At 39.9% G+C, this 14,361-nt stretch overlaps 1 protein-coding gene across 2 annotated transcripts in view; it reads left to right on the forward strand.

Annotated features, from left to right (window-relative positions):
* Positions 1-5,282: 5,282 nt before the first annotated feature.
* Positions 5,283-14,361, forward strand: part of sec24b (SEC24 homolog B, COPII coat complex component) — a 33,518-nt gene continuing 24,439 nt past the window's right edge. The window contains exons 1-5 of one of the 2 annotated variants that reach the window (XM_019363739.2): positions 5,283-5,462; positions 5,554-6,168; positions 7,762-8,427; positions 8,802-8,963; positions 11,836-11,970. In XM_019363739.2, coding sequence (XP_019219284.1) covers positions 6,075-6,168; positions 7,762-8,427; positions 8,802-8,963; positions 11,836-11,970 — 1,057 coding nt within the window. In that variant the 5' untranslated portion in view covers positions 5,283-5,462; positions 5,554-6,074. Of the gene's footprint in view, positions 6,169-7,761; positions 8,428-8,801; positions 8,964-11,835; positions 11,971-14,361 lie in introns of both variants that reach the window. The other variant, XM_019363751.2, reaches the window with a different exon arrangement.

Genomic DNA, 14,361 nt, shown 5'->3' on the forward strand with positions numbered 1-14,361 from the left:
ATAATGTAACCACAAAGAAATCCTTTACTCCACATGAAGCCAGATCTTTAGTGGAAAACTGTATGGAAGAACTGGTTAAGCGGGCTGTAAAAAAATCCGGCAAAGTCATCAGTCCGGAAAAAGTGTCAGCCATCTACAACAGGCTTACCAACAACATCTGGGCTGAAATCAAAGATGAAATTGATCAAATCCCCTTCGAGAAGTTCAAAAACTTCCACAAGGTGATTTTCAAAGCCCTGTGTAAAAAGTTTAAAGATTCAGACTTAGTTATACTAGGCTTGGAATTAAATCAGCCAGCAATCTACAATATGATTGCTGAAACTTTCATAAAGGAGGCAGCCAAACTATCGAAGGAACCGAGTCACATACGTCGGTTTTTCTCATTTATAGGCCGACTGTTTTGTTGCACCAGGAGACAAAATGAGACTTATGTAATGTAGAAAAAATCGTGATATCAACTGAAAACGTTTCTGGAAAACGAGCTGGAGACTTTAAATTGGTTAGTTTTAAATTATATACTTAAGATGACCCTTGGAACGGTCGCGGCAGATGGCCGCCCCTCACTGAGCCTGGTTCTGCCGGAGGTTCCTCCCTCTTAAAAGGGAGTTTTTCCTCCCCACTGTCGCCTTGTGCTTGCTCAGAGGGGTTTGTCTGTTGGGGTTTTCTTTTTTAAAAACTTTTTAAAAAAGTTAACATCAATAAAAGTTTTTAAATTTTACACTCTTATTTCTGTTTGTTGTCATTGTCTGTAAGTTTCTTGTTTTGTATATATTTAAGAATATCAAGAAACACCCACTACAATATGACCCTTTCTCCAAAACTCCAAGCTGGAGATGACCTTAGGCCAGGGGTCTCCAACTCCAGGCCTTGAGGGCCGGCGTCCTGCAGGTTTTGGATCTCACACCTGAATGAAATGATTAGTTTGTTACCAGGCCTCTGGAGAACGTCAAGACATGTTGAGGAGGTAATTTAGCCATTTGAATCAGCTGTGTTGGATCAAGGACACATCTAAAAACTGCAGGACACCGGGGCCTGGAGTTGGAGACCCCTGCCTTAGGCTATGCTTTTCTTCTGTGTAATAAAATATATACCAGAAGGTGGTCAGACATGTAAGAGCATGTTCTTATAATGCTATTCTGCAAAAGACAGTCTGTTGAAGAAACGCTGAGCGATGTCAAACAAGCGGACATCCAAAACATCTCAACACACCCCATGGTGGTGGAAGTGTTCAATTCTACAGAGTGATATGATAAAAAGTGTCTTTAATTAGAAGTCTAACCTGTGAAGACATTTTTTTTTTTTACAGATATACAGGGGTAGTGTTGACGGCCTACCAGAACAGGCAGGTACCCCTGCCTGTTCTGGTAGGCCAGTCAAGCTGCACAGGGCTGGGCTGTGAGGACATGTCTCACTAAAGGACGCTGGGCCCAAATGATGCTTGGGGAATCTTTTTTTTCTAACAATTTGATCAGAAACATGCAAATCAATAGCCAGATGGAGGAGGCATTCTTCATCCTGTTCCTACTCAGACAAAGGAGCAGATATCGATTCTACTGGGTATGTATGTGGACCTGTTCAGCTCTCCTCTCTATAAAGGCCCAGTATCTCAAGACTGGAACAGGATGTATCTACACTCTCAAGACTGTGCAAGGAGACATATCATGTGTGGTTACGCTATCATTCCTTTCCAAAAATAAACTAAAACCATCAGCAGGATATACAGAAACATCCACTACAGTATAATTTTCTCTCCAAAACCCCAAGCTGGAGATGATCTGAGACTATGCTTTTCTTCTGTGTAATACTAATATCTACCAGAAGTACTGAATATGTACTGACTGAGTACCACTGTTCAAAAATTGAATAAAGAAACAAACTAATTTTTGCCTTTTTTTTTTTTTTTTAAATTTAAAACCACTTTATAGAACATCACATCAGTTACAATGTAGAATCCATGTCATTTATAGTTTATAAAAGACAATGTTTACATAAAATCATGACAGTGTTTACATGATATCACCCACCACTAACATTACTTACTGTATCTTTTGAAAAAATACAGCAATTTTAACAGCACAAGACTTAAGAATATTTAACAGAAGCAAGTTTCATTTTTCCCTGGTTTTACTACCACACTGTTCACCAAACGCAGCGAACCTTCACCATCTTATCCAGAAGGGTCACCTCTTCACCCTCACATGGAAGAAGTAATCTGATTGGCATGGTGATATGTTTGAAGCAGGTCCCTTGTGTAGCGCTGGAACCCAGTCACGATGTGTTTCATCCATTTCATAGGCTGGTTTGCCTGCAATAATACCAAATAATTAGCAACTCTATAAATAGAAGGTAATTCTGCAAAATCCCTCAGTAGGATGTTTGTTCTAATTTGCTATGACCTCAGAGTGCATCGCAAATAAAACTAATAGGCTATCCGGTTGTTCAGTGATGACCTGAGGAATCCTACTTCCGGGCCTAAAGTAGTCTGCGTTTAATATGGCTTTTGTGTTGTTAACATGGTTAATGTTTTGTATTTTCTTCTATTTAATCTCAAAAAGCTCCTAAAACAGTCAGTGATCACTGTTGACCTCCCTCGGCTTTTATTTACCGCTAATCATTTATTTAAGCTCAGTTTTTAAACACCTTACGATGTAACTACAGCACAGCCCATGCAGCAGTATATGAATGACTAACCTCGTATTGTGGATGGATTATCTCAGTTGTTCTCCTGACTGAAGTTTGGTCCTTTTACATCATCCTACCATGCGATTACATTTGTTCCTGACCACCGAGAACACTCACGTTAACTTTTATCGAGTGGAAAAAAATGTTAGCTTGTTTATATTATACTAACATAGCTGTGTCACTAGCGGTCACGTAGCACATCATTATATACCAGCTAGCCAAACTTCAGTAACCCTACAAACGTCACTGCTGTTTAGTTTTCTGTCTTCATTTATGTTGGAAGTGATAGCAGAGCTGTACGTTTGAATTTCTTTCCAAAACCCGCAGTCAGGACATTCTATATTGTATTTAGATGGAAGCTAGCGAGCTAACTTCCTGCTAACTTATAACACCGTTAAATGTCATAAATTCCATTTTCATGGATGCCTGGATGTTAAACTCAATTGTTACACCTGGTAGAGCAGAACACTGATCATTTTATTAAAGATGAAAGACTTTAGACAGTTTTTCAACTCTCAGTAATGCCATAGTGATCGTTTGATATATGGACCTGCAGCGGAGTTTAGGCCCAGACACGGCCAGTGACGTCAGACTGAACAACCGGATAAAGAGTGATATGAACATATTTAGAGCTTACCGGAATAAAACTGTCTGGAGCACACCAACGGATATTTGGAGATGGAAGAGAACTGGATATCAGCTTGTCTCACAGCTGCTATCCAGGCTAGACGCCTTTTGGTAACATCAATACACGAGCTGCCTCATGTTGCTTCCAGGTTGGGAAATAATGTAAAGATAAACCATTTTCAAGCTTATTCTCTTGCCGGTCGTGCGATCGAACATTGCAGCGGACCACACAGCAAGTACGAACCATGGCTGTTGTGTGTGCTCCTTTTTCGCTTGCGCTTTGTTTAGACCCCCAAAATGGCGGATCGGGCCAAAATCCTTTCCACGCCCACCCCCGTGACATCACGCTCCAAAGCACAAAGTGGGCGGGGCTACGATCAAAGGCTTCGAGGCTTCAAAGAGATGACGTCGCACGAGAAGTCTTAAATAGACCCTGTGTAACGGATGTTTAAACGCTTTAACAAAGACAGACTACATTCTAAGGAAACAACTAGATTATCAAACACAATGAACAACAGATTTTGGATTGATCCAGACAGTAACTGGATTCATGCCTACATTAATTCAATCCGTGTGCCAGCCCAATCTGATCAAGTTGTGAGCATTATAGGAGGAAATATCAATAGTGACCTTAATGTGATTCATGACTACATTAATACAATCCGTGTGCCAGCCCAATCTGATCTAGTTGTGAACATTATAGGAGGAAATATCAATAGTGACCTTAATGTGATTCATGACTACATTAATCCAATCCGTGTGCCAGCCCAATCTGATCGAGTTGTGAACATTATAGGAGGAAATATCAATAGTGGCCTTAATAATATTACTACCAACTCTTACCGTTATCACGATTTTCGTTTTGGCTGCTTCAGGAGTTGTGGATCCTCTTCCAAAATACAAACCAAAATATCAATTAAGAGGCCAAGAACTCAAAATAATGTAACCACAAAGAAATCCTTTACTCCACATGAAGCCAGATCTTTAGTGGAAAACTGTATGGAAGAACTGGTTAAGCGGGCTGTAAAAAAATCCGGCAAAGTCATCAGTCCGGAAAAAGTGTCAGCCATCTACAACAGGCTTACCAACAACATCTGGGCTGAAATCAAAGATGAAATTGATCAAATCCCCTTCGAGAAGTTCAAAAACTTCCACAAGGTGATTTTCAAAGCCCTGTGTAAAAAGTTTAAAGATTCAGACTTAGTTATACTAGGCTTGGAATTAAATCAGCCAGCAATCTACAATATGATTGCTGAAACTTTCATAAAGGAGGCAGCCAAACTATCGAAGGAACCGAGTCACATACGTCGGTTTTTCTCATTTATAGGCCGACTGTTTTGTTGCACCAGGAGACAAAATGAGACTTATGTAATGTAGAAAAAAATCGTGATATCAACTGAAAACGTTTCTGGAAAACGAGCTGGAGACTTTAAATTGGTTAGTTTTAAATTATATACTTAAGATGACCCTTGGAACGGTCGCGGCAGATGGCCGCCCCTCACTGAGCCTGGTTCTGCCGGAGGTTCCTCCCTCTTAAAAGGGAGTTTTTCCTCCCCACTGTCGCCTTGTGCTTGCTCAGAGGGGTTTGTCTGTTGGGGTTTTCTTTTTTAAAAACTTTTTAAAAAAGTTAACATCAATAAAAGTTTTTAAATTTTACACTCTTATTTCTGTTTGTTGTCATTGTCTGTAAGTTTCTTGTTTTGTATATATTTAAGAATATCAAGAAACACCCACTACAATATGACCCTTTCTCCAAAACTCCAAGCTGGAGATGACCTTAGGCCAGGGGTCTCCAACTCCAGGCCTTGAGGGCCGGCGTCCTGCAGGTTTTGGATCTCACACCTGAATGAAATGATTAGTTTGTTACCAGGCCTCTGGAGAACGTCAAGACATGTTGAGGAGGTAATTTAGCCATTTGAATCAGCTGTGTTGGATCAAGGACACATCTAAAAACTGCAGGACACCGGGGCCTGGAGTTGGAGACCCCTGCCTTAGGCTATGCTTTTCTTCTGTGTAATAAAATATATACCAGAAGGTGGTCAGACATGTAAGAGCATGTTCTTATAATGCTATTCTGCAAAAGACAGTCTGTTGAAGAAACGCTGAGCGATGTCAAACAAGCGGACATCCAAAACATCTCAACACACCCCATGGTGGTGGAAGTGTTCAATTCTACAGAGTGATATGATAAAAAGTGTCTTTAATTAGAAGTCTAACCTGTGAAGACATTTTTTTTTTTTACAGATATACAGGGGTAGTGTTGACGGACGTTAAGGAAGAGAAAAACACAGAATACAGAGATGAGAACAGTCTGGTTGCAGGTGTTGAACATGTTTCATGTATTTATTTGTAAATAACTGTTGAAGGCGTATGTGAGATTACTAACATGTGTGGAGGTATCCATCAAAAAGAGAAGGCACAGCAGTTGTAAAATAGCTGTTTATACAGAAATTAAAGCCTGTGTACTTTATTTGCATAGATACTTGTAGAACAAAAGTGCACATTATAGAAAACGAAACGTGCAAAATGAAACTCCACCAGAGGGAGCGAGAGGACAACATCCTGGAGGCTGCTAAGCTCCTCAACATCCCGACTGGAGGCTTCAGCTTTCAGCCGAACGGACCTGGCCAGGCTGCCCGCGTCTCTACTGAGCAGTAGCAGCCTCTGAATCGCCTCTCTCGGGGAAGGCTGGGTCCGAGAAAGTGACGCTCATGTATATTCGGTCAGCTGTGTGTTCGCGGGCATAAGGACGGGAAGACCGAGCGATGTCTGCGCCCGGTTTCACTAACCTGAACAGCTCCGTCAGCTACAGCCAGAACTCTGCGGCGAACGGCGGAGCAGCGCCCCACTATCAGAATGGTTCGTTAGCATGCTAACACCCCATTGGCGGGCTATTTGTCGGTCCTTCGCTTTGCTTTTTGCATTTTATACACTGGAACTGTCATTTACTGTCAGTCACGATACTTGCATTAGCTGTAAATTACGAACATGAATTATTAAAAGACTGCGATGATTTTAGCTGAAGCTAAGCACTTGCTAAAGGTAGCTAACTTAAAAGCTAATGTGGGTATTGAAAACTGATGGAGCGGCTAACGGTAGCTAACTGTTAGCATGAAAATAGCTGTTTGATAGATTGCGCACCACCTCTCCATAGCCTCTTGTTTTTATTATATCTCCAATAACTAACGACTTAATAGAAGTTGCGTTAAAACAATTTACTTTCTATTAATAGAAGGCTGATTATTTCAACTGAGAGCTAGCCTTTCAAGGAAGGCTGCTCAAGCGTGTTTGCAGTAAATGATAACCTGTGATCAGATTTTCATATTTAACAATATATTCGTGCACGTGTATTAATTTATTAAGCTTCACAAGAATATTTAAATGCATATGAACAAACTAATTTGTGTAGGGTAAAGTACGAAAGACAATCGTCTCTAATAAATGGTTCAGTTTTCAGGACAGAGCTTCGCAAAAATATTAATCTCATAAGAGAAGGAATACAACCAACTAATTTCCTTCTTAAGTAAAAAAAAATAAGCGGGGATAAAATCTTAAAATGAGGCTCCAGTTTGGCTGAAAACAAAGCGTGTTTTGTACTTTGTAGTCCTTTATTTTTAATTTGTCGTAGCGATGAAGTAGACATTAGCCAATATTCATTTTGCATATTGGTAGAGCTTAATTCTATTGTCGCATGTGTATTTATGTATTAAAGATGGTGGGGACAATGGGGGTGTTCTTAGGGACCATTTCTATTTGTTTTGTTTTTTTGTTTTTTTTTACATTTTAGTCGTCTTTAAAGTTGAATGTTCAAAAATGTGTGAGAATGCATTCATTCTGTAGTTAAATATGAATGTGAGGTGCAGTTCTGTAAGCCGTCTTTCTTTCTAGAGCCCACACTTAATATTTAATTTGTTAAATTACTACAGAGGGAGATAATTCAGTAGTTTTGTGTTTCTGAGATATTCCCTATAGGATTCGTTCAAACTGTGATTGGGGAAGTTCAGGGCTTTGGTGCTCCAAACCTTTTTAGCCATTGAAAACAAATGTCAGAAAGAAGTTGGAATCCTCGTTGTCTTGTAGTTGGCTCTTGTGCCTTGTCTTTGAAATGTCAACTTTCTGGGAGGCTTAAGATCTAAAATGGTGTTTTGTGACATTTAAACCACACAATCCTGTTGTAGTTGGCCCTTCAAAATAAAAGTATGATCCTAAGCCAGATGTCAATATTTAAAAAAGTGCTGCCTGGTGAGCAAATTGGAAATGTTTCATTCGGCAAGAAGAACTCTAAAACGTAAAACTTAAATAGAGTTGTTCTTGTTTCTGTTTATTGTTACTCTGTAATTGGAGTATAATAGTGAGAGTCACAAGTAACAGAGAAATGCAAACGATTGACAAAATGTTGACATTAATGCTTATTAACCATGTGCTTTACTATCCTGCCCCGCCTCCTTCCAGGTCCAGTACAGAGCTACCCTTCCATGTATCCAATTACAGGCTACTATGGAGCTCCAGCTCAACAGCAACAGAGCTACCCCACCATCCCGTCCCAAGCTGCCCCAGTTTCCAACAAATCACCCATCACGAACAGTGCCCACAGTGCTAACTACTACCAGAACAACCATCCACAGCAGCTGCAACAGCACCACCTCCCTCAGCATCATGTAGCACCTTACAGTGCTCCACTGAGCTCTGCCCCTCCTTCACAGCCATATGCCACACATCCTTCTTCAGCACCTCCACCATCAAATGCCCAGTACAACCTACAGCCATTCCAGCAGCAGCAGCATCCACCCTACACCACTTCGGCATCCTACTATGGACCACAGTCATACCATGCTTCTCCAGCACAGCAGTCTCAGCAGCAGCAACAACAACCCAGTTTGGTCCCAATGGCGGTGAGTGGGCCTGGAGGTCCTCTCTACCCCATTGTTTCATACCCGTCTGCTCCAGGAAGCAGCCAGTATGGCACTCTGAGTTCCTCCCAGAGCACCACCCAGATGGGCGCACCTTTACATCAGTACGGTGCTGAGCCTCCAGCCTCCTCAGCATCAGGGCATTCTGGGTATGGCATGGCTCCTCCCAGCCAAGTGGCACCAACAGTGAATGGTCAAGGAAGCACAGGTACTCAGTGAAGTCACACTTTAATGTTGCTAGAATCTGCAATTGTGAATTCTCTGAAAATGCAGGTGGAATTTTATAGGCTAAGAAAATCTGGTGGATGTTGGCTGAAAATGTTTTTTTTTTTGTTTTTTTTTTGTTTTTTTTTGGTCAGTGTTTGGTGGGCAAATTTTTTTTTTTCTGCTTAGTTTTGTTACTGTAAGTTTCCAAAATAAAGCATCTTTTGACTGTTTGTGCAGTGTATGCATTTTTATGTTTAAAGAAGGAAATAAATTAACAAGTGTTTGCATTTCTGAACCCAAAGCTATCCCTCATTATCCTTAGAAAGCACTGTTTCAGTGGCTGTTTGTGTTTTGTCTTTGTTTTTTCCACTGCAGCCCAAAACGCAGTCCATTCCCACTACAGCCAAACCAGTCAGGCTTCTCTGAGCTACAACTCCTATGGTGGGGTCACTCAAAGCAGTGGTGGTGCTGATGCAGACAGACCACCCTCAGGAACCCCTTCCGCTTCAGTCCATTCCTCACCGGGCCACCATCAAGGTAAGAGTGAGAGTAAATCTTCATTATGTCTTGTAAACATGAAGATTTTTATGTTTGTGTACCATATTTTTCGCACTATAAGGCGCACTTAAAGTCCTTTAATTTTCTCAAAAATCGACAGTGTGCCTTATAATCCGGTGCACCTTATGTATGAAAACAGACCCACTCATTGACAGTGCACCGTATGGTCCGAAAAATACGGCATGTGTGGAAGCTGAAAACTGAAAATCTGTGCCTGTGCCGATAACCTGCCAAAAAATAAGATGAAAGCTTTTTGTAGTTTGAAACTCTGCATGAAATCGGTTTCCTGTTTATTTTTTCGCTGCTCGGAGTAGAAGCACCACACTGAAACTCAGTGTGTACCTTACATTGAAACTGTGTTCTTTAAAATGTTTTTTTTTTTTTTTTTTTATGATTGGAGACCTATTTTCACCACCTGCTGCATTCAATGTTTGAACAACATTCTTATCTTGGTTTTTTCTGTACTATAGTGACTGTTTTTGTGTGTCTTCTGATGTAGCTTGTTTAGACGCACACTGCATGTGAATTGCTTACATGTCAACAGCTGCACTTTGGGAATATAGCACACATAATTAGCTGCACACACACACGCTTTCCAATGTGCAGGTGTGGGTCTGTATACAAATTTGGGGGTTTCAGGTTTGCTTTTAGCAACGTGCTGCTGGTTTATTTTTCCTGTGAATGTTTTTCACCCTTAACATTAGTGGCTGGTCAGGATCATTAGACTCTTGCCTGTAATGTTGATTTGGGTTGCAAAAATTTGTCTCTTAGTTTGACAGAATAAATTGATAAGATTTTTTTTTTTTTTGTTGTTGTTGTTTTTTTTTTTTTTGTTAGGTCTTTCAGTCTCTGTACCCAATACAATTGTTATCCATATATGCAGCCTTTGGCAGTATAATGTTAGCAGGACAATAAAAAGACAGGGCACACCTTTAAGATACAGGTGTACTATTGATTAATTGGTGTTAAACTAATTTAGGTAATTAAAGGTAATTATTTACATGATTATGTAATAGTGGCCAGTCATCATGCTTATGAGGGTTTTTTGTGATTTTATTTATGCTGTTTTTGTAAGCTGGCACAAAAAGTGGCTGAGAAAACTTCTTTAGTGGACATGAAGTTGCAAAAATGGTACATATCTAGCTGTGATCCAAACACTTTTTAAACTGAGCCATGTTTAAAGATTTACAATGCATTTAGACCAGAAACACAGCATTTCAAAGAGTTGCTTTCTCGAGTGAATATAGTCAATGGAGACATGTTTTACTTTTGGTTTTCAACCAGTTAACTGGTATTAAAACAAGTACATACTTTTGATTGCACACTTTTGTAGTCAGTTACAACCTCTGGCAAAATTACGACATCATCTTACCTGGAGGATGCTTGAGATTTTAAAATGAAAGCATACAGTTAGACCATGGAATACATTAAGGCAAAGGAAATGCTCTCCTGTTGTTGATGGATTCTATGGGAACGTTGTAGCCGAAAGGCTTTAGCAATACAGCAAGCATCAAGCTAACTTTTGACGAAGGTTCAGTTGTTTTTAATTAGCTTGGATGTGCCTTTACCCCTACAAGTTTACTTTCTGCCCTGAACTGTTACACCTAGTTGCGTTTTTTAAGTTTTAAATTTCTTGGGACTTGTTAATTTCAAAGTAGACATTCTTTCACTGCAGGAACTTTGGGCAAGCACAAAGTGGTGTGAACCTTTACTGGAAGTTTCCCCTAATCATCAGCCCTTTCTCTCTGCTTCCAGTGCAGTGTAGGTGAACTCAAAATCCACAGAGAGACTTGAGCTGTTGTCACACATGAACCAAGGACAGTGTCAGGTGAAGCAATTCAAGATGAAGGATGAGGGTGACCAGTCGACTAGACATTTAAAAGACCTTTGCTCGATCATATCAGAAATATTCTGTTAAACAAATTATTCCTATTTTATTAAAGTACAGCATCAGACGGTAACCTGATGGTTCAAAAGATTAATACAGCACAGATGGTACTTAATGGAAAAATGAGCATTTCTGCTAACTAATCAAACATTGCATTTGTGCAGTATTATACACCACACAAGCAGGCACACATTTTAACGACATTAAGTTTGTTCATCGGTGAATGAATTTAATGGTTTCATATTGCTTTTAAATACACACACACACACACACACACACACACACACACACACACACACACACACACACACAGTGTGTTTTGATGGCTTAATGTTTCATTTCAGAAAATACTCAAAACTGCACTCAGTTTTGAGTATTTTCTGCCTTTTAGACTATTCAAGCTTCTGTAATCTGGACATTGTCCAAAGTTGACCTTTCTCTCCTGCTGCTGCATACAGCAACAGATGCATTTCTCACTATTGGGAACTGTGAATTCACCAGACAGTTTCCTGCTCTATTCCTGGATGGTCAGTCAGATATGTCCAACTGCATAGTAGTTTCATTTATGTCTGTCCCTAATGCATCAAAACAGTTTACATTATCTAACCAAAACCCTAAAAAACTGCCCTGACAACGGTTCGATGAGGCCATAATAATGGATGCTGGTTCCTCCGGGTGGAGAGAGGCTAAATGTTGATGTTAAATTACATCGAAACAAAATTCCTTCTTTGACTTTCACCCTTGTAATCATTGCCTTTAAATTTTTATCATTTTCCTGTGTCTGGTATTAATTGTTTTTCCTGACAAAATATGCGGCCAGCCACCAGCAACTCGGTTCTTTGCTTAAACACGTATCACATGACTGGAAGCCAGCCGCCTGATTACCACAGCCCTGTCTGATGACATGCATCCCATCCTGACAGCTCTCTTATGTACCTTTCCCACTCCACCCCCTTCCAACAGGCATGCAGTATGGATATGTTGCTAATAGTGGCGCTAGCTCTTCCTCTGCCAACACCTCAGGCCCAGCAGCAGCAGCCCCCTCATCATCCAGCTCTGATGATGACGATGAGGAGGAGGAGGAGGATGAGGAAGCAGGTCTGCTTTAGCTTTTACCTCCCCCATAACCTTTTTGTTACTACCTTCTCCACTCCTTATTTTTTTAAGTAATCTTAAACCTAAAGTGTACACGTCTCTTTAGACACCTCCACTGTCCCGCCTATCCAGTGTCGCTTCTGATAACCGCCATTTTCCTCTTCCCTGTCTGGCTACCATCTGTCACGTCTACTCTACCTGCCAACGCTCGTAATCAGTTCACTGCTCATCATCAGCACCATCTCCTTTCTAATAGACTAATCATATTTCTCCCTGTTGGTCCTCGTCACCAGCCTTGCAGAGTTCACCCGCTGTGCGCAACATTTTCCCCCCTCGCATTCATCAGTCCTCTTTCAAAATATTGATTTCATCTCCTCAATCTGTGTGAACACTGCTCTGTTGTTCCATCACTGAAAGCTAACATGAAATTTTTTTCCCCTCAGAAAGGTGGCAGGTAAGTAGTGCTTGTTGTCATATACAGGACGACGTCCTCTTTGCCTGCTGTCTAGCTCTCAGCAGCACTCTTGCTGTCTCAGTAATGTTCAGGGTGTGATCGTCCAGCTGTAGTGGCCCTCCACTTATCAGCAGTTATCTATGCTGATGGAAAAAAAAATCAATATTTTGTGTTTTTCTTTCCACTCTGCTCACGGCTCTTGAAAGAAAACTGGATAGCCTCGGGAATGAGTTTGAATTAGATGTGGTCACGAGTCCTAGATGTAAGATGAGCACTTAGGAAATAAAAATTTATTGAGAGGAAGTATTAATATAATCTAATATCTTTGGGTTTAAAAATTGGAAAAAGGTATGAAGGTTTTAAATAATCTAAGTGAATTTAAATCTACTTTCTAACATAAACGTCAAGAGTTTTCTAGCATTCTCTAGTGAAGGGAAAGCATTAAGATGTAGTGGGGATTGGTTTATCTACTGCGTGTTTTAGTTTGTTTTTGTATTTCATTTTTCCTTGTATTTAATTCAGGTGAGTTTTGGGACTTTGAATGTAGATCATTTAGAAGCAAATAACTAAAAAAATGATTGCAGTGTACTTTGTTTATGCAAGGGGTCTGTTACGAAGTAATTTTATTAGTATTGCTGATGAACAGAAATGTGTTTCATGCATGAGTAGGTTAAACCTCAGTATAGGTTTATTTTAATATTTTTTTTATTACATGCCTGGTAATTTTTTTGTTTTGCAGGGGGTCAAAGTTTTTACATGGAGAAAAAACACTGGTTTATTACTGAGAAGTTAGCTGTTACACTGTTTGATTTTTCACACGTTTATTTCTGTCATAGCCAGATTTGGTCCATGGGGCTACTGATTGACCCTCATGCTTGAATCTTGAATCTCACTGTACTAAAAAACCTTGCATTGTATTAAAAAGGCTAAATTGCTTGGTGTAACTTTTTTTTTTAAATAACTTATTTTACATGTAATAATTTAAATGTCAGGTCAGCATGCTGCTGATTGTTGTCATGCACCTGTGTGATATCTCTCTCAGATGTTCTGCTTTAAAGATCCTCTGAGATGTGTGTCATCAGCCAGAGGTTAACAGATGTTTAAATATAACCACTCCCCTGCCGATAGGTCCCGCTGTCTATGCATGTGTTTGCTGACTCTCATGCTTCTCACAAGAGAGCATTGTTAGCACTGCTACAACTCATTAGCGCGCTGCCTAATAAAATGAGGAGCTTGGTTTAGCTTTCTCTTTATCCCTTGTGCTCTTATCAATTCCCCACAGTGTTGCTGTCTTACAGGTTGTCTGTTGCAGCAAAATAGCACTTGTTGATTCAAGGAAGCCACGCTTACCAGAATCATGATATTGAAAATATTTTCCCCAACAAAATGTGTTCAGAGTCACAAGTAAAGCAGAAAACAACTAGTGCATTTTAGACTTTTGTAGGACAAAGCTTGCAAGTTGATTGCAAGTTATTAGTTGAAAAATAGTTTAAATACATTTAAAAACGAACATTATAAGCAAAATTTGATTAAACTAATTTATAACACAAGTCTAACAGCAGACTTATGTTATCAGGATGAATCACTTTATCACCTGTCACATTTTGATAATGCTGCCATCACCTACTATCAACAACTGTAGCCAACAGCAGTCGCCAACCAAAATAACAGACTATAACACCAGCAGCAACTACCAGCCTCGCAGCTAATGGCAACCACAGCCAACAGCAACACTAATATTTGTAATAGCAGTAGTAGTTCTGAATTTTAATCTTGCTTACTTTACAAATGGATTGCCTAATATTTATTTAGTTACAGCTGTTTAATTTCAGGGTTGTGTATGGCCATTCATTTTTGTTATCTGTAAACAGATACATGACAAGTTTTTCTTATTGATTATATGCCAAAATCTTTGATCAGTTCACATAACATCTGTTCAC

This window comes from Oreochromis niloticus, linkage group LG2, assembly GCF_001858045.2.
Source record: "Oreochromis niloticus isolate F11D_XX linkage group LG2, O_niloticus_UMD_NMBU, whole genome shotgun sequence".
In the NCBI taxonomy this organism is placed as follows: Eukaryota; Metazoa; Chordata; class Actinopteri; order Cichliformes; family Cichlidae; genus Oreochromis; species Oreochromis niloticus.